This window comes from Cannabis sativa, chromosome 1 (genome assembly GCF_029168945.1).
Source record: "Cannabis sativa cultivar Pink pepper isolate KNU-18-1 chromosome 1, ASM2916894v1, whole genome shotgun sequence".
Classification (NCBI taxonomy): Eukaryota; Viridiplantae; Streptophyta; class Magnoliopsida; order Rosales; family Cannabaceae; genus Cannabis; species Cannabis sativa.
Genome location: NC_083601.1, coordinates 56,826,383 through 56,852,300, shown reverse-complemented (window position 1 = coordinate 56,852,300; position 25,918 = coordinate 56,826,383). Strand labels below are relative to the sequence as shown.

General features: G+C 31.6%; 2 protein-coding genes across 2 annotated transcripts; one reads left to right on the top strand and one right to left on the bottom strand.

Moving 5' to 3' along the window:
• Window positions 1-17,536: 17,536 nt before the first annotated feature.
• On the top strand, window positions 17,537-18,520 carry LOC115704215 (uncharacterized mitochondrial protein AtMg00810-like). The gene has a single exon (XM_030631431.2). The coding sequence runs from the start codon at window positions 17,537-17,539 to the stop codon at window positions 18,518-18,520; it is 984 nt and encodes a 327-aa protein (XP_030487291.2).
• Window positions 18,521-20,959: 2,439 nt separating this feature from the next.
• Window positions 20,960-22,820, bottom strand: LOC115703562 (uncharacterized). The gene is made up of 2 exons (XM_030630790.2): window positions 21,817-22,820; window positions 20,960-21,706 (listed from the first exon to the last, which is right to left on the bottom strand). The coding sequence occupies exons 1-2, from the start codon at window positions 22,740-22,742 to the stop codon at window positions 21,067-21,069; spliced, it is 1,566 nt and encodes a 521-aa protein (XP_030486650.2). The 5' UTR covers window positions 22,743-22,820; the 3' UTR covers window positions 20,960-21,066.
• Between the last annotated feature and the right edge of the window lie 3,098 nt (window positions 22,821-25,918).

Below are 25,918 nucleotides of genomic sequence, written 5' to 3'. Positions count from 1 at the left end.
TTTAAACCATGTGTTTTGCAAAAATTATTAATTAGACCCTCTGTTTTATTAAATGATAAAATGGACCTTGTATTTTTCAAAATGGAAAAAACAAGACCGTGAGCTTAATTTTTGACAACTTTTTTTTTTTAATATAACCAACTTGAAGATAATTCCTAACACGAACAGATACAGAAAATATAAACAGTTTTATCATAGTACTTTTAGATCGGATTATTAAGTTTTATTTTGATAAAAAATCAGTTCAGGATCCTATTTTTACCATTTTAGAAAATACAGGGTCCATTTTATCATTTAACAAAACTGATGGTCCGATTGATAATTTTTGCAAAACACAGGGTTTAAAATGGTATTTACCCAACAAAAAATAAAAAAAAAATTAAAAAAATTTATTATTATACAAAATCTTAAACACGGTTTATAATTTTTTATATATATATAAAAATACGGATTATTAATTCTATTTTTATATTATTTTTGTAAAACACCATAAAATTATAATTAAAAATCTTAAAATTGAAAAAAAAATTGTAAAAATATGAAAAAAAAAATTATTAAACTGTATAAATATTAAAATTTTACAAAAAAATGACATTTTGCATAAATTTTTCTTTTTAATTAAGTTTAGTATTGTCAATGATTTTTTATTTTATTTATAAAAAAAAAATTTACGAAATAAACTCTTAAAATAATTGGATCTATTACACATAAATTTTAGTAATATAGTGTAATGGTAGCCTCGAGCTAGCCTTTAGAAGGGGTGGATTTAAGAAAAAAAAATATTTATCTTTATTAAAACGATATAAGTATTTTTAAAAAACTCCTACAAAAGAAAAAGTGAAAATTACTTGAAATATGGGATTTCATAACAAAGTTAGAAAAATATGGCATTTTTAGGTTTGCCACTCTTCTATGGCATTTTTTTACATTTAAGATTTTTTATGGTATTTGATATGTCATATTTTTATAAACTTATTATCCAATCCCATATTTTATGTTTTTGATTTTAGCTTAATTAGTTTTATTTTTTTTTTAATTTATTTTACACTTACATTTTAGAGTTTCTTTTTATTTGAAAAATTTACACCAAATACTACATTTTTTTTTTCAAACATTACATTTTTAATTTGACAAAAACATTTTACTTTTATACTTTTATTAATTTTTTTTTCTTTTTTACTTATTGAAACTTCAAAAAGTTTTTTTTTTTTTTTTGTCTTTTTTATATATTTTTTAGTCAATTTTGGCTCTCTTTTTTCTTTTCAACTTTTAAGTCAGTTGCTACTTTTTTTTTTCTTTCTTTCGCTTATCTCTCTCTATTTTTTTTTTCTAATTTCTCTTTGTGTCTCTTTTTTTTTTTTAATTTTTTTTCTCAACCTAATTTTTTTTCTCTTAATATATATAATAAGTGTACATTTTTATATTTCATTTTTTTTTACAAAAATTAAACTTGTTTTTTTTTTATTTAAACTACTATTTGTTTTTTTTTTTGTTAAAAACTAATTATTCCATTAAAAACAGCAGAAAAAAAAAACCAATTTCATCAACATCATCCTGAAAAAAAAAATTATAAAAAATCATAATCTAAAAAGAATCCAAACTTTAAAAACTAGTTTCATCAACATTGAAAGAAACTAATAATTTCATTTAAAGAATACAAAAAATAGTTTCATCAACAAGATAATGAAAAAAATTACAATCTAAAGACGATACTAACTTTAAAAACCAGTTTCATCAATATTAAAAGAAACGAATTATTTCATTAAAAGAGGCAAAAAAAAAAAAAGTTTCATCAATAACATAATAAAAAATACACAATGCCTAATAACTAAACTTTTACAAATTAACGATACTAAATTTAAAAACCAGTTTCGAACATATAAATTTTATATCAATACCTAATAATCAAACTTTTAACTTCATTCTTTATTTTGGCATTTAATTTTTTATTTGCTTGCTCAAAAATTAGAGTTAATTTAAACATACAATATGCAACAAATATAACAAAGAGAATCATAAATTAAAATCAAAGAGAAAAAAAAGAAACAAAATAAATTAAAGAGACAAAAGTGCAATAAAAACCATAAAAGAATAACAAAAAAAAAAAAACAGTGGAATGTGAGAAACCAGTTAGTAAAACAACCAAAATAAAAACAAACAAATAAAAACCAGTTTCTTGAAATAAATTAATAAAAAAATTGAATAAAACTCAATTATGAACAACAATAAAAAAAACTAGTTATAAAAACTAGTTACTTAAAAAAACCAGTTATGAAAATAATAAAATAATATGTGTGTCAGAAACTGATTAATTAAAATAAAATAAAAATTGTTGTTCAAATATCATACAATAATAAAACTGGTTTTATACAAACTAAAAAATATATAATAATATCATAAAAATTGAGCAATCCCATTACAGAACAGTTAAAACCTGTGAAACCAGTTTCGACATGTGAAACCAGTTTTGACGTTATAAAAAATCATAACAAAATACAAATGTTAATAATAAAGTTAATTGAAACCAATTTCATCAGACAATCAAATAAAAACATACACACACACAAATATACAAAAAAAAAAAAAATACTAATCACAAATATAATCAAAACAACACATAATGCCTACCAATAATTTAATAACAAAATATAAGTATAAGTTTCCAACCTAGAAACAAAATAATAAAAAAGTAACTTGAAAAAAAATTCTAATAACATAATGAAACTATTTTTTTTTTATTCTTTTAATGAAATTAATAGTTTCTTTCAATGTTGATGAAACTGATTTTTAAAGTTTATATTATCTTCAGATTATAATTTTTAATATTGTTTTTTTTTCAAGATGATGTTGATGAAACTGGTTTTTTTTTTTTTTTTTTTTTTTTTTTTCACTTTTAATGAAATAATTAGTTTTTAACAAAAAACAAAGAAAAAAAACAGTAGTTTAAATAAAAAAAAAATATGTTTAATTTCTGAAAAAAAAACAACATCTATAGTTGAGATCATTTTTTTATTTATTTTAGTGTTTTATTTTTTTAAAAAAAGAAAAAATAAATAAAAATAAACACAAATTTAAAGTTTTTTATGGCATTCCTCAAGACTTTTTCCCATATTTGTAAGTTTTTTTTTAAAAAATGACATATTTAGTGTAATTAAGTTTTTATGCCATATATATCAAAACTTATCTTTATTTTCCCATATTTTTGTAAATAGCCCAAAGAAAAATAAGTTTTTGGCCCTTGGATTGAGTGGGCCTAAGCGTAGACTTAATCTATCTTATCTCAGAATCCCGACCCTAAGATCTCTATAGCTAACAAAAATTTACTCATAGTCACCAACTTATTTATTCTAAATATTGTCAATATTTTTTTTTGAGTATTTATTCTTTGCACTATAAGGTGGAAGGAGAACAAATCAAAATGAATGGGTAATATAGAAGTTGTTTGGCTTCATAACTTAAAAATTGTTTTCTGTTTTTTTAAAACTGTAAACAGTTTTAAAAACCAATAAGGGTTGCTTGGCAAAAAATTTTAAAAATAGTTTTATAAAAATTGAGTTTTAAAAAATTAAAAAACAGAAAACATCAAAATGTTGTTTTTAATTTTTAAAAATATTTTTTTTGTCTAACATATTATATTTTATATTTTTGCTCACATACTCGGATTCTAAACCCGGAACCAAACCTGAACCTGGACCCGCATGAGTTCATGTCATGGTATGGTGTTAAAATATATCAGATTACTCATTTTTGTATTGTAGTCAGTTTTATCCGTTATTTTCGGATCGCAGTTAAGTTAGTTGTGTTCAAGTAGTTAGTTAATTTAGTTCTGTTATTTGCTCTTCCCCTTTGTATATATACTGTTGTATCTTCCATTCTTTTCAATTAATGAATTCAATTCTTCTTTCTCTCAATTTAGTTCTCTCTGTTGTTTTTATCGCAACATGGTATCAAAGCGGAGAAGCAAGCTTCTGTTGGGTTTTATGCCCTAAATAAAACTCTATTTCAATGTAATCCATTTTATTCAACATCAATAAAGAAACAGAAGTATTTTTCATTCATTTGTGTATGTTTTGGTTCACCTTATCAATTGCTTGTCTATTTGATTTATAAATTCATCTGAAACCCTTTTCACATACTTGATCTTGTTTATTGTGTTGTCAACACTTTGGAAAGTAAACATGACTATGTGAATAAAGTTTCCTAGATTTATCAGACACAGGGTTTTACTGATATGATAATCTACAACAGAGTTTACTTGCATTTGGAGAAATGCTATGTTCTTTCCAGAGCATTGGTTAAAGTATAGCTCAGGTTGGATGCATGGAGTATGCATCGAAAGGGACCGATATTGAACTTTGACTTAGATTTATTAAACTTACCGTGATATCTATTCAAGTCAATATCGCCTAGTTGATCCTAGATCAAATAATCTTAATCCTGTTATGATTAGGCTCAATCTCAAGAGGCTATTCGTGTTCTTTGATTTGTTAGTTAAGCCTACTTTTAGGTCAGGGTGATACGTACATTTTGGGAACACGGTAGTGCAATTGAGTGGGAGCGCTAACATAAACATGGAATCTATAGCTTCTATCTGGCGAATAGTAAGTAAAGGATGATCTCCTTCGAGCTTGACCAAACGAAAATAAATGGTGGAGTACTCATTTCACATAAGTTGAAATATCATTTATACGGGGTTAAGTGTTTTAAGGATAAAATACATTGTAGGGTGTAACGGCAATCTAATCCCTTTACAGTGTAGATCATTCATATAGAGGATCATTGATCAAATTAGGATTATAACAATGGATAACTAATGATGTGTCTATATGGTGGAACATATAGAGCATTCTATATACTGAGAGTGCAATTCTAAGTTCTATGCGTGGATTCAAAAAAGAATTAATAAGTCAGTGAATTTAGGTTGTAAATTCTTGATCTGCTTATTGGAAGCTCGGTTATATAGACCCATGGTTCCCCCCACTAGTTGAGATAATATTGCTTGTAAGACTCATATAATTGGTTTTTGATTAATCAATTATAATTCTCAAATTAGACTATGTCTATTTGTGAATTTTTCACTAAGTAAGGGCGAAATTGTAAAGAAAGAGTTTTAGGGGCATATTTGTTAATTATGATACTTTGTATGGTTCAATTAATAAATATGATAAATGACAATATTATTTAATAATTATTTATAGTTATTAAATAGTTAGAATTGGCATTTAAATGGTTGAATTTGAAAATTGGCGTTTTTGAGAAAATGAGATGTAGAAATGATAAAACTGTAAAATTGCAAAAAGTGAGGCCCAAATCCATATAGCCATGACCGGCCACTATAATAGGCTTTATCATCTGATATTTTCATTATTTTAATGCCAAATAATTCAAATCTAACCCTAGTGGAATGCTATAAATAGATAGTGAAGGCTTCAGGAAAATTACACTTTTCATTCAGAGAAAAACCTGAGCCTTCTCTTTTCTAAACCCTAGCCGCCACTTCTTACTCTCTCTTCTTCCTTGAGATTTCGAACCACTTAGTGATTAGAGTAGTGCCCACACACAGCAAGTGATACCTCAATCATAGTAAGGAAGATCGTGAAGAAAGACTTTCAACAAGAAGGAGTTTCAACACTAAAGAAGGAGAGAAAGAGATCCAGGTTCAGATCTTGATAATACTCTGCGACAGAAAGGATACAAGGGTTAGAGATCTGAACGGAAGGAGTCATATTATTCTGCTGCACCCAATGTAAGGTTTCTAATACTTTATATGTGTTTATTTCATAATCGTTTTAGAAGTTCATATTTAGGGTGTTAATCAACATACTTGTGAGTAGATCTAAGATCTTGGTAAAATAATTTCCAACAACTGGTATCAGAGCCATGGTAATTTATTTACTTGCAAGAAATTTGGACTTAAAACGATTTGTTTGATGTTTGGATGGTATCATGTTGTTTTGAGTGTTGTTTGATGATTGATTGATGTTTGTGAATTTTCATGAAAAATAATTGAATATCTCTTTCTGGAATTATTTTTATTGGATAGTATGGAAAAAATTAAGCAATTTACTAATTTACAGAACTCAATTTCGATTTAATTTGAATTAGTTATGATTTTTTGAAGTTTCGAAAAATATCAGGAATTGTGCATGAACACACACGCGCGCGGACAAAGGGCAACCTTCGGACAGCACGCGTCCAGACACGGTTTCTTGTCTGAAACCGAGCCTCGCGCGCGCGGAGAGGCTGCATGTAGCCTCCTGCGCCGAGGATCCTCAGTCGTGCACCCTGTCATGCGCGCGCGGACAGTATGCAATGCATACTGTCCGTACAGCTCGCAATTTTTTTGTTTTTCTTCGATTTTTCATGCTATTTCATGGATTTAAGTTCCGATTTTTTGTGTAGTTTTGTATTTAGACATTTACTATTCCTAATTCAATTCTAAATATCATAATTAAATTAATTACTTTTTTTTAAAATTAATTCATGATATTAGTGTAATTTGAATTTGAAAAATAGTAAATATCTATCTTTTTTGCTTAATTATCTATCTTATTTTTAAATTTGATTATATCTTATCTTATCTTATTTTTAAATTTAAGGTCAGATTTTAAATTTTAAATTAAATATTTTTTTTCTAAATAATTTGACCTTATTTAAATTTAAAATAAGATAACTATAATCATGTAATTTTAAATAGAAGTAAGATATTTTGCTAACTTTTAAATTTTGTTATTTTATTTATTTAAATTAAATCATAAAATCTAAAAAAGATATTTATTTATCTTTTTTATTTTTATTGAATAACATTAAATTTTTAAAAGTAGTTAGCAAATTTTGAAATGATATTTTGGTTAGTTGAAACCTAATTTTTCAAAATTGTAGGTTTAATTTTAAATATTATTTTATTAATTTCAAAAATATATATATATTTTATTATATTATTATTTTTTTTCGAAAATAATTTTTTTTTATTTTACTTAATTAGTTTTCGAAATTTAATTATTTAAAATTAAATAAATCCTACATCCAACTATCCAGCTAACCTTGTTGCAGGAGTATGTGTTTTAGCTTGTTTGTAAGTTTTTTAAAACCTATTATTACTTGATTGCAAATAGCCATTGTTAACTTGTTGACAAATCCAATGATCTGATTTTAACTCATGGCTCCCTTGGTCAAGTAAATAATTTGTAACAGGTAATTTTCACAATCTTCTTTCATCTGTGTATGACCTAGCAACATGATAGGATCCATCAAAATTGTGTGCCTGTGTGAGCCTATATGTTTAATTTTGTTATAGATGCATATAGGTTGTTGTTGCTAAATAAAATATTGATAGATTTTATTTAGGCCCATTTAGTTTTTGGGCCTATTCAATTAATAACAATTGTTCATTTTAAGGTTAAATTCCTCTCTTTTGGGCCTTGTGTGAGAGTTGGGAGCCATAGAAGTGGGTACGACATACTGAACCCAGCACCCCCTCACATGAACCACCCCAATTGTGAAGGCCCATTTGCCTGATTTGAATAACTGTACTAGGTTAATTAAATTAGTTTAACCTAATAAAATTGATTAGCAACATAATTAATTTCATTTATTTTGAAATTAATTTAAGAAAACCATAGTTTAAAGAATTTTTATTCTAAGCTAAACTATATGTATTTTCTTGTATTTAATTAAATATAAAATTATAACCATCTAGATTCTTTCTGAAGCTTAATTTAAATTTTTCATTAAATATTTCTATTTAAGTTGATATTTAGTTATCTATAACTAATCAGCTTAAATCTGAATATCTTTTGGATTTAAAATTTCAAAATTAAGTTGAGGAATTTTAGGAATTGGTTATTAAGATTCTTTAGATATTTTTTAAGTTGATTATTTTTTTTTTCAAATATTAACTTAAAATGGAATATTTTCAAATTAAGTGATTACAACTTAATTTTAATTTAATTAAATCTAATTTGAAAGATATTTAAGTTGATTTTTTAGATTCTTCTAAAAACAACTTAAACAAGATATTTTCAAATTTGTTCCATTTTATTCGAATTTATTTTTCGAATTTAAATAATAATTGAAATTTAATTAAAGTTGATTTTTTATTTAAACCAACTTTAATTTGTAATTTTTCATTATTATAATACGGAATAAATGATTATACAAAATACATATTTTAAAATAATAAGCTTTAATCAAGAGACATTCAATCTCCATTGTTGGTTTTACATAGCGTTTGTTTTAGTGAGTAATTCTCCCTAATGGAGGAACGTTCATTAGCAAGTTCGCACCGTTTAATCTCGAAAGATAAGTAGCTTTGTAAGTGTTTTATATGGTATGGATCACCCTAATGGTGGCGACCATATTTGACTTACAAAATTATGAAACAATGGTAGAAGCTCATAAGATAGAATTGCCTTGACTCTCGCTTAAACGGGACAACGCTGAATTCCAATCTTGATCGAATAAAAGGTTGCTAGAATGATTATCATTTTAGATGAGTTGACAACTCTATTCAATGGATGATGCTTTGACTCTCGCCTAAACGGGACACTGTATCAGTTTGTTGAAAACCTTGGAAAATAAACTATGTTAGATTTAGTATTTTTATAACATATGTGATTATTTGTTAATTTCTGAACATGTGTATGAATTTATGAACCAAAACCTTACTTCTGTTTTATTGATGTGTTGTAGTGCTAGTATGAATAACCCTCACCCCGATCCTCTCCTAGTTAATATCTTAGCAAAAGAACTTTATAGTGTGAAAATGCATCCTGGTAGTTGCATAAACTCGCACCTGTTGATGATGAATCTGAAGTTCCAAAAGGCAAATCTACTAGGGATTGATTTATCAAGAGAACAATGGGTCCAATTCATTCTTAATAGTCTTCCTCCGGAGTACAATGAATTTTTTGTTTCTTACATGATCAACAATTTCAACTCCTTCGACATGGACAAGCTCGAAGCAGAATTACGAGCCCATGAACGGAATCTGATTGCAATGGGTCCTCCTGGATTTGCAAATCTTAATCAGAGGAAAAGGATTAAGCATGAAGGTTCTAGCAAAGTTGCTTCCTCAAGTACAATTATCAGACATAATCTTTTATGTTCGAATTGTAATGAAAAGGGACATCAAGAAGAACGATGTCCCCGGCTTCTAAACAATTCAAACGAAGGTAATGCTTTTGTCTTTGAATCATGTGTTTTAGAGAACGACAAATCCGCTTGGATTGTTGATTCTGGGTCTACTAACCATGTATGTTCTTCACTGCAGCTGCTTGAAACTTGGGAAAATCTGCTTCCAGAAGAGTTAAAGCTTAAAGTTGGTAATGGCGAGTTAGTGTCGGTCAAAGCTAGAGGAAAAGCCCGCATCAAGTTTCAACAAAGATTTTTAATTTTAGAAAATGTTTTATTTATTCCAAACTTTAGTAGAAACTTGATTAGTGTCTCATGTTTGCAAACACGATCTTATATATTGAATTTTTCGAGTTCTAATTGTTCAATTTCTCGTAATGGATTTCAAATATGTGTTGCTACTATGGAACAAGGGCTTTATGTTTTAAGACCAAATACACAAATCTCACTAAACAGTGAAATTTTCAATGTAGCTAAACCTAGAAACCTCAAAAGAAAAGAGATTGATAATGATGATCAAACTTATCTATGGCATTTACGTTTAGGTCATATAGGCTTTGATAGACTCAATAGGCTAACCAAAGGCGGTCCATTGAAAAATATCGTCTTAGGTGAATTGCCAGTATGCGAGTCCTGCCTAGAAGGAAAAATGACTAAACGTTCTTTCTCTGCAAAGGGAGAGCGTGCCAAACAACCCCTCGGGTTAGTGCATTCCGATGTCTGCGAACCTTTGAATGTAAAAGCCCGAGGTGGTTATGAGTATTTTGTCACTTTCATTGACGATTACTCTAGATATAGTTTTCTTTACCTAATGCAAAAGAAATTTGAAACGTTTGAAAAGTTTCAGGAGTTTCATGCTTTGGCTCAAAACCAATTAGGTAAATCATTAAAGATCTTGCGAACTGATAGGGGTGGAGAATATATGGATATGCAGTTCAAAGATCATTTAATTGAACTTGGAATTGAATCCCAATACACTGCCCCAGGCACTCCACAACAAAATGGAGTTGCAGAAAGAAGAAATCGCACTCTTTTGGAAATGGTTAGGTCTATGCTGAGTTATTCAACTCTGTCTACGTCCTTCTGGGGATATGCTATAGAGATGGCTAATGACATTTTAAATGTTGTTCCATCTAAAGCAGTCCCTAAGACACCCGTCGAATTTTGGAATGGTCGTACACCTAGTTTACGCCACTACAGAATTTGGGGGTGCCCTGCTCATGTCTTGAGAAAGAATGAAGGCAAACTTGAATCACGAACTGAAGTGTGCATGTTTGTCGGAAATTCTAAAGAGACTAGGGGTGGACTATTTTATAGTCACAAGGATAACAAAGTGTTTGTTTCTACAAATGCTACTTTTCTTGAAGAGAACTATATTAAAGACAACAAACCGAAAAGTAAAGTTGTTTTAAAGGAAATGCTTTCAGATATGACTCCTTCCAATGTTCCGTCCTCTTCCACTCAAGAAGAGGACAATCCCACTCCCTCAGTCGAACCAACTGAGAAAACTACTACCAAAGTTCCTGTTCAGAAGATCACCGCTCCTCGTCGTAGTGGGAGGGTTTCAACAAAACCAGCTCGTTATGGCTTGGATGGTGAAATCAATATGGTCGTTGGTGACGGTATTGAAGACGATCCATTAACCTATAAACAGGCAATGGCTAGTCCGCAACGGAAACGATGGTCAGCCGGCATGGATTCAGAAATGGATTCCATGAAAAAGAACAAAGTCTGGGAATATGTAGACGCACCTGATGACTATCATCCGATAGGATGCAAGTGGGTTTACAAGAAGAAAAGAGGAGCTGGAGGCGAAGTCGAAACTTTTAAAGCTAGACTTGTAGCCAAGGGTTATACCCAAAGAGAAGGCGTGGACTATGAGGAAACTTTTAGTCCTGTTGCCATGCTCAAATCCATCCGAATTCTTCTCTCCATAGCTGCTGCTTTCGATTATGAAATCTGGCAAATGGATGTCAAGACTGCCTTCCTTAATGGGGTACTTGAAGAAACCATCTATATGGAGCAACCAGAAGGCTATGTTCTTCCAGGGCAGGAAAAGAAAGTTTGCAAATTAAATAGGTCTATCTATGGACTTAAGCAAGCTTCTCGCTCATGGAATAAAAGGTTTGATGAAATCATCAAGACCTACGGCTTTCTTCAGAATGAAGATGAACCTTGTGTTTACCAACTCAAGGAAGACCAAGTAGTAGTATTCCTGGTCCTTTATGTTGATGACATTTTGATTATTGGAAACAATATCAAGAAAATGACTCACATCAAGGAATGACTCAACACTCAATTAGACTTGAAAGATTTGGGTGAAGCAGCCTATGTTCTTGGTATTCAGATTATCAGAAACTAGAAGAACAGATCTGTTGCTCTCTCTCAAACAACTTATATTGACAAAGTTTTAGAGAGATTCTCCATGAACAACACCAATGGGGCAAACATGCCTTCAAGATATGGTATTCGTCTATCTAAGGAACAGTCTCCTACTGATCCTCAAGAGATAGAGGACATGGCAAAAATTCCTTATGCTTCTGCAGTTGGAAGTCTAATGTATGCAATGTTATGCACTAGACCTGACATCTGCTATGCAGTTGGAATCGTGAGCAGGTATCAGTCTAATCCAGGACAGGAACATTGGAATGCAGTTAAGTATATTCTGAAATACTTAAAGAGTACAAGGAATCTTGTGTTAGTCTACAAGGGTGGTGCTTTAAATCCCATAGGCTATATTGATTCAGATTTCCAGGCAAGTCTTGAAGACAGAAAATCTACATCTGGGATGGTGTTTACTCTTGGGGGTGGAGCAGTGGTTTGGAGAAGTGCAAAACAAACCGCGATATCGGACTCAACGATGGAAGCCGAATACATAGCTACAGCAGAAGCTGCTAAAGAGCTTGTTTGGCCAAGAAAATTCTTCACCAGTATCGGTGTCGTGCCTGGAATGGAAAACCCTCTGGTCTTACTTTGTGATAATAATGGAGCAATAGCCAATAGTAAGGAACCTCGAAGCCACAAGAGAAGCAAACACATAGAGAGAAAGTATCACATCATCAGAGAATATGTGGCAAGAGGGGATGTACTAGTTGAGAAAGTGGACACAGAAGACAACTTAGCTGATCCATTCACCAAAGTCTTGCCCGTGACTACATTTGAAAAGCACCGTCAGAATTTAGGATTAATTGATATGTACTGATTAGTTTTATATTAGTGCAAGTGGGAGTTTGTTGGGTTTTATGCCCTAAATAAAACTCCATTTCAATGTAATCCATTTTATTCAACATCAATAAAGAAACAGAAGTATTTTTCATTCATTTGTGTATGTTTTGGTTCACCTTATCAATTGCTTGTCTATTTGATTTATAAATTCATCTGAAACCCTTTTCACATACTTGATCCTGTTTATTGTGTTGTCAACACTTTGGAAAGTAAACATGACTATGTGAATAAAGTTTCCTAGATTTATCAGACACAGGGTTTTACTGATATGATAATCTACAACAGAGTTTACTTGCATTTGGAGAAACGCTATGTTCTTTCTAGAGCATTGGTTAAAGTAAAGCTCAGGTTAGATGCATGGAGGATGCATCGGAAGGGACCGATATTGAACTTTGACTTAGATTTATTAAACTTACCGTAATATCTATTCAAGTCAATATCGCCTAGTTGATCCTAGATCAAATGATCTTAATCCTGTTATGATTAGGCTCAATCTCAAGAGGCTATTCGTGTTCTTTAATTTGTTAGTTAAGCCTACTTTTAGGTCAGGGTGATACGTACATTTTGGGAACACGGTAGTGCAATTGAGTGGGAGCGCTAACATAAACATGGAATCTATAGCTTCTATCTGGCGAATAGTAAGTAAAGGATGATCTCCTTCGAGCTTGACCAAACGAAAATAAATGGTGGAGTACTCATTTCACATAAGCTGAAATATCATTTATACGGGGTTAAGTGTTTTAAGGATAAAATACATTGTAGGGTGTAACAGTAATCTAATCCCTTTACAGTGTAGATCATTCATATAGAGGATCATTGATCAAATTAGGATTATAACAATGGATAACTAATGATGTGTCTATATGGTGGAACATATAGAGCATTCTATATACTGAGAGTGCAATTCTAAGTTCTATGCGTGGATTCAAAAAAGAATTAATAAGTCAGTGAATTTAGGTTATAAATTCTTGATCTGCTTATTGGAAGCTCGGTTATATAGACCCATGGTTCCCCCCACTAGTTGAGATAATATTGCTTGTAAGACTCATATAATTGGTTTTTGATTAATCAATTATAATTCTCAAATTAGACTATGTCTATTTGTGAATTTTTCACTAAGTAAGGGCGAAATTGTAAAGAAAGAGTTTTAGGGGCATATTTGTTAATTATGATACTTTGTATGGTTCAATTAATAAATATGATAAATGACAATATTATTTAATAATTATTTATAGTTATTAAATAGTTAGAATTGGCATTTAAATGGTTGAATTTGAAAATTGGCATTTTTGAGAAAATGAGATGTAGAAATGATAAAACTGCAAAATTGCAAAAAGTGAGGCCCAAATCCATATAGCCATGGCCGGCCACTTTAATAGGCTTTATCATCTGATATTTTCATTATTTTAATGCCAAATAATTCAAACCTAACCCTAGTGGAATGCTATAAATAGATAGTGAAGGCTTCAGGAAAATTACACTTTCATTCAGAGAAAAACCTGAGCCTTCTCTTTTCTAAACCCTAGCCGCCACTTCTTACTCTCTCTTCTTCCTTGAGATTTCGAACCACTTAGTGATTAGAGTAGTGCCCACACACAGCAAGTGATACCTCAATCATAGTGAGGAAGATCGTGAAGAAAGACTTTCAACAAGAAGGAGTTTCAACACTAAAGAAGGAGAGAAAGAGATCCAGGTTCAAATCTTGATAATACTCTGCGATAGAAAGGATACAAGGCTTAGAGATCTGAACGGAAGGAGTCATATTATTCCGCTGCACCCAATGTAAGGTTTCTAATACTTTATATGTGTTTATTTCATAATCGTTTTAGAAGTTCATATTTAGGGTGTTTATCAACATACTTGTGAGTAGATCTAAGATCCTGGTAAAATAATTTCCAACAACTTCTCCACTGATCTTCTACGCTTCCGCCTCTCTCCTACCAGGCCGCGTCTTCTTTTCCGGCAATGGTAGTGTACTGATCTGTGTTCTCTTTCACTAGATTTACTCTGTGGAATCAAATCTTTCTCTCTTGGAAACCCTTTCCAGTGTTCTTCCCTAATCAATGATGTCTAGTGACAATCAAGAAATTGGAGTTGAAACTGGAGTTCCAAGTTCTGCCATTTTTGCAAATCAAAACAACCAAGTCATGAACCCAAGAAATCCTCTTGAGGATCCTTCTGATCCGTATTACCTCCACCATGGCGACAATCTCGGTAACATTCTTGTTTCTCAGTCTCTAATAGGGCAAGACAATTACATATCATGGAGTCATGCGATGCAGCTTGCAATCTCTGTCAAAAACAAATTAGAATTCTTGGATGGTTCTATACCTAAACTTCATAATTCTCAATATAATCTTTACAATGCTTGGATTAGAAATAATAACATTGTTATATCTTGGATTCTCAATTCAGTTTCTAAAGGGATTTCTTCTAGTTTGCTTTACGATGAATCTGCGGCTGCTATTTGGACAGATTTGAAAGTCAGATTTCATCAGCAAAATGGGCCGCACATATTCAATCTTAGGAAAAGTTTGATGAATCTTCGTCAAGAAAATCAGACCATCAACATGTACTATACTCGATTGAAGACGATATGGGAAGAATTGTCCAACTATAGGCCTAATTTTACCTGCAATGGATGCACTTGTGGTGGTGTGAAGAAGCTCCAAGAACACCACCACATGGAGTACATCATGTCATTTTTAATGGGGCTTTCAGACCATTTTTCTCATATACGCAGCAACATACTCTTGATGGATCCATTACCAGAAGCTAATCATGTTTTCCATCTTGTTACTCAAGAAGAAAACCAGAAAGGTAATCTTTCTTCTAGAAATGATTCCAACACTAACATGGCTTTTGCTTTTCAGTCAGATAAGAATTCCAACCTAAAACCTGACACACAAGGAACAGACCCTTTTGTACGCACTGTAATGTGTGTGGCCATACCATTGAGAAATGCTACAAGATCCATGGATATCCTCCAGGATTCAAGAATAACAAATCAAAAGATGCTTCAGCAAGCCAAGTTCAAACCAGCACAGATTCTAAAAATTTCAATGATGAAGGTCATACTCTCTTACCCCAACTGAATGCACTTCAGTATCAGCAACTCTTGAACTTTCTTGCCAAGCAACAAACTGGTATGCCCAATACATATCCTAGTTCTTCCTCAAGAACAACAGGTATCATACTATCTCACTATTACATTACACCTGATAATGAATCATGGATAATAGATTTAGGAGAAACTTGACATATATGTAACAATATAAAAATGTTTCAATGTGTCTTTCCTATATTCAAAACCAGGTTACTTCTTCCAAACATTGACTCTATTTTTGTTCACCAAAGTGGTTCCATAGCTGTCAATAGATCTCTAACTCTCACTGATGTGCTTTCTGTTCCAAGTTTTAAATACAATATTATATCTGTCAGCTGCTTGACTAACAATGGTTCCACTTTAGTAAAATTCTATGCTAACAGTTTTTCTATCCAGGACAAGCACAACCAAAGGAGATTGGCAGAGGTAGGGCCATCAATGGCCTCTATGTGATGGATGCTTCAAATCATAATGCGCATGTCTTCTCTGTAACTGTTGAACTTTGGCATTCAAGATTGGGACATCCATCTCAGAAGAGACTTGCCCTTCTAAGTGACAAATTGAATTGTACTGTTAGCTCTTTACAGAAAAATAAACCTTGTTATGTCTGTCCTTTAGCTAAACAAAGAAAGCTTACCTTTCCTAATAACAATTCTATTGTTGTCAATAAATTTGATATTCTTCATTGTGATACATGGGGTCCTTATCACATCAGCTCTCATTTTAACTATAAGTATTTGCTCACTTTGGTTGATGATCACACAAGATTCACATGGATTTATCTACTAAAACATAAATCTGATGTTGTTGAAATAATACCTCAATTTATCTCTTATGTTTAGACACAATTTTAGTGAACAATTAAGAGATTTCGTTCTAACAATGCACCTGAATTGGTGTTTAAAAATGTTTTTGCAAAACTTAGAATTATGCATGACTTCACTTGTGTGGAAACACCAGAACAAAATGCTATTGCTGAAAGAAAACATCAGCACTTATTAAATGTGGCTCGTGCTTTTTTCTTTCAAGCAAAAATGCCAATAAAATTCTGGTCTGAATGTATAATGACAACTGCCGTTCTAATAAATAGAACCCCAACTCCTCTACTTCATAATAAGACACCTTTTGAGCTATTATTTGGCACTGCACCTGACTATTCTAATCTAAGAAACTTTAGATGCCTTGCTTTTGCTTGTACTCTTACTGCAAATCGCACCAAATTCGCCCCAAGAGCAAAACCTTGTGTTTTTATAGGGTATCCACAAGGCATCAAAGGTTACAAACTTTATGACTTAAATGACAAACAAATTTTGCCTCAAGAAATGTGATTTTCCATGAACATATCTTTCCATTTCAGACACTTAACACCTCTATATTGGTGTTGATCCCTTCTCCCATTTGGTTTTTCCCTCTTCTAATATATCTAACACACATGTGAGTGATTTTCCTGCAGAAAACTATACTCATATCACTAAAGATACTGCTCTGCCTGAGAATACTGCTGCTGCCATACCCCTAAATATGCAGGAACCAACATCTCAGCATCCCAGCATATCTCAGGAATCAATTGCTGCTCCTAAAGCTATTCCAGCTTCGTCCAACAGAACAAATACTCAAAGTGCCTCAAGTCATGATCCACCAAGAAGGACAACAAGAACAACAAGACCACTTGCCTATCTAAGAGATTATGAGAGCAACTCTACCATACAAGATCAATCATCTACACCACACCCCCTTAACAAATGTCTTTCTTATGACAAGCTATCAAAATCTCACAAAGCTTTTATTCTTGCAGTTAAAGCTCTTTTCGAACCAAGGAATTACAACCTGGCTCGATAATTCAAGGTGTGGAATGATGCTATGGACACTGAAATCTATAAACTCCTCTGAAACAAAACATGGACTGTGTTTAAACTTCCTCCCAACAAAATAGCAATTGGCTGTCGTTGGGTCTACAAGATCAAATACAACAATGATGGCTTTGTTGAAAGATGCAAGGCACGACTGGTGGCTCAAGGTTACAGTCAACAAGAATGATTGGACTTCTTTGATACCTTTTCACCAGTTGCCAAAATGGTTACTTTCAAGTTATTGCTGGCTATTTCCTCCATCAAGCCTACTTTGCAAATCGACATCAACAATGTCTTCCTCAACGGAGATCTCCAAGAAAAAGTCTACATGGCATTGCCTCCTGGATTCACCCCTCCCAACACAGAGGACAATTCTAACCTAGTTTGCAAACTACACAAATCTATCTACGACCTCAAACAGTCTTCAAGACAATGGTATAAGAAGCTCTCTGATGCTCTTCTCACAATAGGCTTCTCCCAATCCCAAGCCAACTACACTTTATTCACACGAGGATTTAATGACCAGTTCGTTGCACTCCTCGTCTATGTTGACGACATTATCATCACAGGTCCCAACATTCACCTTCTTCACCAGTTGCAAGAGTCCCTTAATGCCCAGTTTCAACTCAAGGCCTTGGGACCACTTAAATATTTTTTGGGCTTCGAAATTGCTAGATCAGTAGAAGGTGTATTTTTGTCTCAACAAAAATACACCCTACAACTCCTTGAAGACACTGACTACACAAGAAGTAAACCTGCAAAAACCCCAATGGATCCCAGAACGAAGCTTGATGACCAACAAGGAAATCTTTTGGATGATCCCTCTTCATACCAACAGCTTATAGGCAGACTTCTTTACCTCACTCTTTTAAGGCCTGACATAAAATTCGCCGTCAACACTTTGAGTCAATTCATGTCATCTCCACACACTACACACATGCAAGCTGTGCATCATCTTCTCAAATATCTAAAAGGTATCCCTGGACAAGGTCTCCTTTACAGTTCCAATTCGTCTTTACACCTCAAAGGCTTCTCCAACTCGGACTGGGCTGCTTGCCCCACAACAAGACGATCCATAACTGGTTTTTGTATCTTCATAGGAGACTGTCTAATTTCATGGAAAACAAAGAAACAAACTACTTTTTCTAAAAGCTCTGCCGAGGCCAAATATAGAGCCCTTGCCAGCACCAGTAGTGAGATAACTTAGATCCAGTATCTCTTGACTGATTTCCAAATCAGTCAACATGCTCCTGCTTTCATCTACTATGATAACCAGTCTGCCATATATATAGCAAATAACCCAACTTTTCACGAACGAACCAAGCATATTGATCTCGACTTCCATTTCACTCGAGAAAAGATCAAAGCCTCAACTATTTGACTTATCCCAGTGATCACTACATTACAATTGGCAGACGCTTTTACTAAGCCTCTCTCTTCTACTACTCTTTCATCTCACATTCGCAAGATGGCTGTATACGATATCTACAGTCCATCTTAAGGGGGGGATATCAGATTACTCATTTTTGTACTGTAGTCAGTTAGTTTTATCCGTTATTTTTGGTTGGTAGTTTAGGTAGTTGTGTTCAAGTAGTTAGTTAATTTAGTTCTCTTATTTGCTCTTTCCCTCTGTATATATACTGATGTATCTTCCATTCTTTTCAATTAATGAATTCAATTTTTCTTTCTCTCAATTTTAGTTCTCTCTATTGTTCTTATCGCAACAAAATATTGATTTTTTTAGTAAGAAAAAAAATATAAAAGTAGTTTTAAAAAATTTGTGCAAAATACCATTAAATTTTTAAGCGATAATTTTTTTATTCTCATTTTTAAAAACACAATTCTAAAAACTGAAAAACACAACCAAATAGGCTCTTAGTATTTCAACCCTATGATTGTCATAATCAATAAGATGGCTAAAAATGTTTAGAAATTGTATTTTGGTGGGAAAGAAAAAGGTAAGAAAGATATAAAAAAAAATTAGAACATCAAAAATAATGAAGTCTTGTATTTAATATGGAAAGAAAAATTGTATGAAAAACGCTTGATTTAACAAAATTTTCCATATCAAACATGAAAAATTAATTTATTTTTTATTGTTTTCCACACTTTGTTTCTTATATTTTCTTTATGAGCATTACTATGAGACACATAGAGCATTTTAATGGTAAAATTTTAGAAGATGCTTGGTGAGATGGACATATTATGTGGCAAAATATTAAGATTCTATACTATTGGAGAGAATAGAATGCCATTCTAAAAATTTACATGGATGCTATGTCGTAGCATTGATGCTATTCATTATTTTTTAATAAAAAATTTATTAGGATATATATTCAATAATAATAATAATAATAATAATGTGTGAGATCATAATTATATTATTTTTAAAGAGTGTTATACATTGGAGTATTTTTAGAAGTAAGAGTACCAAAAATAATGTGAAAAAGAGATAAAATAAATATTATATTTTTAGATGATGTGTAAATTTTTAGCATCCTTAAAGGATGCTACTATTGGAGATCCTCTTATGGTGCTTAACACCACGATAAAATGTCGCTTTATAATTGGTGTGATTTTCTATAATATTTATTAAAATAAAATAAGCAAAATCCAATATTAAATTGCATCAATATCGATCTTACACATCACATAAGTGTTAGGCTTTAACATTTCTCTTTTTTTATATATTTTTTTTTTCTAACCAAAATCTAATTTCCAAACATAACTTTATGCAACTAAAATCTATGTGAGAGATGTACAAAATAAAACTCATTTTAAATATATTACGACACTTTTGACTTTTTAAAATATTTGTTGCTTACAAAATTAGCTCAACGAGCACCTATTCATATTAGATTAAAACGTGGTAAGGAACCAATGTAAATAGGGTGAAAGCTAGCCTAAAATTGTGAAAAACATGAGAAAAGAAAGATAAGCTTGACAAATAAGCAAATAAGCTGACAAAAACAATGTGATGTCAATAAAAGGTGAATTTCAGTTGGGTTTTTCAACTTTTCAATATCTTTTACACCCCCTTACAAACTTTATTTGTAATTGTATGTCATTCCATAAAAATCTATACATAAATTATTGAGAAATATTAAGAAAATTCTTTTTGCTACTTTATTTTACAGTTTTTTTATAGTTTGCCTAAGACAAAAAAACACTTTTTATATGAGTAATTCATGACATAAATATTTAAGTTTGACTTCCCGTTTTAAATAAATACCTAAGTTATATTTTTAAAATTTTTGTAGGTACCTGAGGGTTAAGTGTTGATAATTCTTAATTGGTCCAATCATTAAATTTTTATTTTTTTTTAAAAAAAATAATTTAAATATACTAAGAAGATAATGACACATAGATAATGACTTATGTAAATAAATTCTAAAAATTTAACTTATGTATTATTACCGTAAAAAATAAAATTTAATATTTATTTGCAACTAGTAATTAAATTAAATATTTTATGACGGAAATTATTCTTTTATATAAATATATTCACCACCACCACCACCCCTCTTTTGGCCAGGCGATATCACATCTAGCAACACCAACAACAAAGTATCATACTAATATTTGTCTATGAAAGCTATAATATAAGTGAGATCAAACAAGCACTATTACTTAAATATCAATGATGTCAAACAAAGCAACTATTGCTCTAACTATTTATTAGAATAATAATAAAAAAAAAACTTTTACAAAAAGATCAATCCAAACAAAACATGAGTAAAGTAACAGTAATTTCTAAGAAATTGGTAGACCAACAATTTCCCTAAACTCCAATCTCCTAGTCTCATTATAAAACGTTCTGTACTTATTAGGCCAATAAGTTAACCAAATCCACCCTCTTATTTCCCACTCCATAGTTTTTCCCATGGCGGCCTTGTCCACCTTCCATAACACACTCTCCCCATACTCATCGCCCGCGAAAACCACTCCTCCTTGCCTCGTAAATGGCCTGTAGGCGCTTGAGTATCTGTGTTTGAACCACGATTTCGGGTTTAGCAAAGCAAACTTGGAGGGTTTCGAAGAAAATACCTCTCTTCCGTCCACACTATCATGGAGGTACCAGTTCAAGTTTCCACTGTTACCGTACACTGATTGCTCGAACTTCCATGGCTTCAGGGTCATCGTCATTGTCTCTCCGGCTGATACCCTGAGACCCAAGTAAGGATTTGGGGGCTCGAATCCGGCTTCTATGCTTCTCTCTACCCCGATTTCTCTTGCTGGGTTTTCAGAGGATTTGCTCACCGATACGCTTAGTACGTTGTTTTGCTGAATTGGGGTTAGCTGTAAAGATATTCGAGATGGGAAGTGCTTTTCTGTTGACCCAACTCCTCGTTCTGCCATTAGTGTATCGCTCACAAGCTTGATCACATCACATCTGTCAGGGAATGAAAGAAAAAAAAAAAAAAAGAAAGAAACGAATGCCCATTAATTTGTTGCGAAGATTATTGATTTATTCTCGTGTATTGTTATATATATGTACGGTACCTTATGTTGTCAATATTAACCATGATCCCGACCCAGGTTTCTTGAGGTATGACTCTGTAGTTGAACTGAATCACACCTTCCAATTGGTGGTAATCGAGGGAGAATTGAAGCTTTTCATCAGCCGAAGGAGCACTATTATTACTCGAGCTCTCGAGATTCATGGTTATGAGAGGACAGTACAGTTGAACTTTCCATAACCCCAATGTTGAAATAGCATAAGAGAAGAGTGGCGAGGGTGTTTTCAGGGAGCTGCCGCGGCGAGTGGATTGCACCTCCGATATCCAATTGGTTATGGCAAGGTTTATGGAGCGCATCCACTTCTCTTCTAAGTTGGACCCCAGAAGTTTCATGAGCAATTTGGTTGCTCTTCTTGATTGGCATTTGGCCAAGGTGTTCCTTAGAGTGTTTAGACAATCTGATCGGAGATCAACTGGAGTTTCATAGATGCAAATGAGGAAAAAGAGAGTTTGAAAAGCAAGGTTAAAGATTTCTCTAACTTCGGGAATGGAATCTACTCTTTGGAACTTGATGGAGTTGTTGTTGTTGTTTGAGCCATAGCGAAGGACTTCTTCAATGAGATTAACCAATAAAGACAATATGGCCTCTTCACTTAGCAACTTAAGTGAATTATTTGAGCTGAAGTTAACTGGTTTTGAGGTCCAAAGATAGATAGGAAGGTTAAAACTTGCAACAATGGCGAAACAAAGAGTTGGGTTTTGGTTGGTTTTTGATATGGTGAGATTGAGTGATGGTTGATTTGAAGCTGATGAAGAACTTAAACATAAGGAAATACAAGTTGTTCGCCATTGATTAACTGGTGGAAGGTTCTGAATCCAGGAAAATACATCGGGAAAGGCAGAAGCTACAGCCATATCTCTGTTTTTTCTTGGTAAAAGGGCTTGAGTTTTGAAGCAATGCATCGCCATATTTAAAGACTTTTTTCTTCTTTTCCATGATGGAAGAGTGTAGCCTAGATTCTGGCTACTAAGAAAAGATGAGTTTAGAAGTCAAAAAGCAAAAAATTCGTTATATAACTTATATGATTGGGGTTGAGAGAGAGAGAGAGGAGAATTTAAGTAGATGGAAAGTTGTACAAGAAAACAAATCAATGCATATTTGCTCAAAGCTAAAATGAGATATGATTGATTCCCAACCAACTTTATACTTTTTTGAAGAATTTCGATAATGACCATTTATTCCATTGGAGAAGCATACATTAAAATAAGAGGGGAATATCAGCCTAAATGTGTGATAATAAAATTGTTGAATAGGAAACTTCATAGACTTTGGCTCTCTATTTTACATTTCCTAATCTTGCAAACATGAAACACCAAAGATGTTCATTATTACTCTTTTCTTACATTAGATTATATGATATGTGATCCTTTATTATTTGTTTTTTCCTTCTCTAGAATTGTTATCTACAAGTTTGAAATAATAATCTATCATTAATTGGAGACCACCTGAAGATTTGCACGACACTTGTACAATCTTATTCGAAATTAATATATATAGCATGCATATTATTGAAGACTTGAAACTTGATAGATGTTATAGCATTTTAATAAAATTAATCAAGCAATAACTTTATATGAATGTTGATTGCTTTACGTGCTAATGGTGTTAAGTACATTGTATTGTAAAATAATATACTATAGAATTAACTCTATTTAAGTATATATATATATAGATTAGCAAAAAAGTTACGCATGCAGTACGTGATATCTTTTAAATTTTATGTTAATTTTTTTATATGTTATTTGAAAGTGATACAATTAAAAATTAAAGAAAGAATATTATTAATTATTATGTGAGATTATTATTATGTGTATCAAAATATTATAGTTTACAATGTTGTCAATTAAAAGTGAATATCGAATGCAATATATTAGTGTTTAAGAAAGCTTGATAATTTAAATATGTTCATAGTTTAATCCAAAAATAAACTAAAAATTGATGTTCCAATACTTAAAGAAACATTACTTAAATGGGTGTAAAATAAAAATAAAATTAAAAATCAATCTCTAAATTGTTGATAATTGAATATAGCATTTGTCTAAAAATTGTAGATATGAAAACTTATGATACTCATTGGTGGATTTCAAACTTCATTTGCTTCGATAGAGACAATAGTGTAATTTTTATATTTTGCACTTTTCATTCTAACCGGGTCCGCATATAACTGGATTGTCCATTTTTTCAGTGATAAATTGAATATGGTAGTGTCAACAAAGCGGCGGTGTTCCTGTGATGTATTTTCATTTAAGATGATTAGATATGGTGTGCATAACTTATTTAATTAAAAAAATCAACTTATGAAAGACATGTAAAACTTTATTATTTTTTTAAAACTACACCTCTGCAATACATGTATTCTATTAGTTGGGCAGCATTACATGAAAAATATTTTTTCCACAATATCTGCGAACATGTCAACAGATAGGCTCTTTATATTGTCATCAAGTTCAATATATACTATAACACTGTAAAATGCATAATAAGATTGTTGCTATCTTTTTTAATTTTAACTTAATTTCAATAACATCATATGTTTTGTAATATACCTTGGTGTAGGAAATTCTTCCCGGCCGCATGTTGGCTTGTCACATATAATTTTTTCCTTGCGATTGTATAAATCTTTTTTTTTTTTTGTCCCCATCAATTTTATATTTTTCATTTTTATCTTTATAAAATTTATATTTCTCATATTATTTTTAAATATTTTTATTTTATCCCACTAAAATTTATACTTTTCTCAATTAAAATTATATTTTTCATTATTAGTATTCTAATTTTTTTTTGCCCTCACTTAAATATGTGACTGCCTCTACCAGTACCACTATATATACTTGTAATGTACTTGTTAAGCAAAAATTTCACATTTAGAATGTTAAAAATAAATGCAAAACATAATTTCACCTATGCCAAAATTATAGCATAAGAGTTTATTAATTTAAATTCGACCCATTCAAGATTATAAAAATAATCTCTTAATTACAATCCTTTTATTTAAAGAAAATACCCTTTGATTCCAATTACAATGACATTAAATAATTAAAATAATTAGGGAAAATTTGGAGTGAATTTGGAATTGCAGTTGAACTCAGTCCATTTAATTAATCGAGCTGCCTACATATCTGTTGGAAATTATTTTACCAGGATCTAGATTTACTAACAAGTATGTTGGATTAACAACCTAATATCAATTCTAAAACAATGAAAATAAACACATATAAAGTTAGAAAACCTTACAGTGGGTGCAGCGGAATAATATGACTCCTTCCGTTCAGATCTCTAGCCCTTGATTCCTTTCTGTAGCAGAGCATCACCAAGATCTGAACCTGGATCTTCTTTTCTCCTCCTTTGATGCAGAAATTCCATAGTCTTCCATACTATGATTGAGATACCACTTGATGTGTGTGGGCACTACTCATCTCACAAGGATTTCGAATTTTTCTCTCTTTTTCTCTCTTGAATTTCGTGGCTTATGGCTTCTCATGCATACAAGAGAAGAGAACAAGGTTGCTTTATATAGGGAGAAGGGAGAGCACAACTTTCCAAATAAAACAGTTTCCTTAATTACTGTGTAATCAATCAACTGCCTTATTTAGTGTGATCCGCCACTTTCCTATTATAGCTAGGCTTTGATTAGCAATTACATGACAATTAAAAAATAAAAATAATAATTGGGAAACACAAAGGGAGTGCTCGGCCATAGAGGGAATATGGGCCTCACTTGGATTTTGCAGTTTCCTCAATTTTATTTCAATTTCTCCAAAAAATGCCATTTTTCCAATTCTAATCATTTAAATGCCAAAACTAATTATTTAATAACTAAAATAGATTATTAAATAATACTGTCATTTAAAATAATTATTAATTAGACATACAAAGTCTCTTAATTAATAATTAAACCTAGAAACCCTTTTCTTTACGATTTCATCCTTAAACTGTGAGAATTCATAAAGTAGACATAGTCTAACTTTTAGAATTATAATTGATTAATTAAAATCAATTAACTGAGTCTTACAAGCAGTATGGCCTCAACTAGTATGGGGACCATGGGTCTATATAACCGAGCTTCCAATAAGTCGAACCGAAT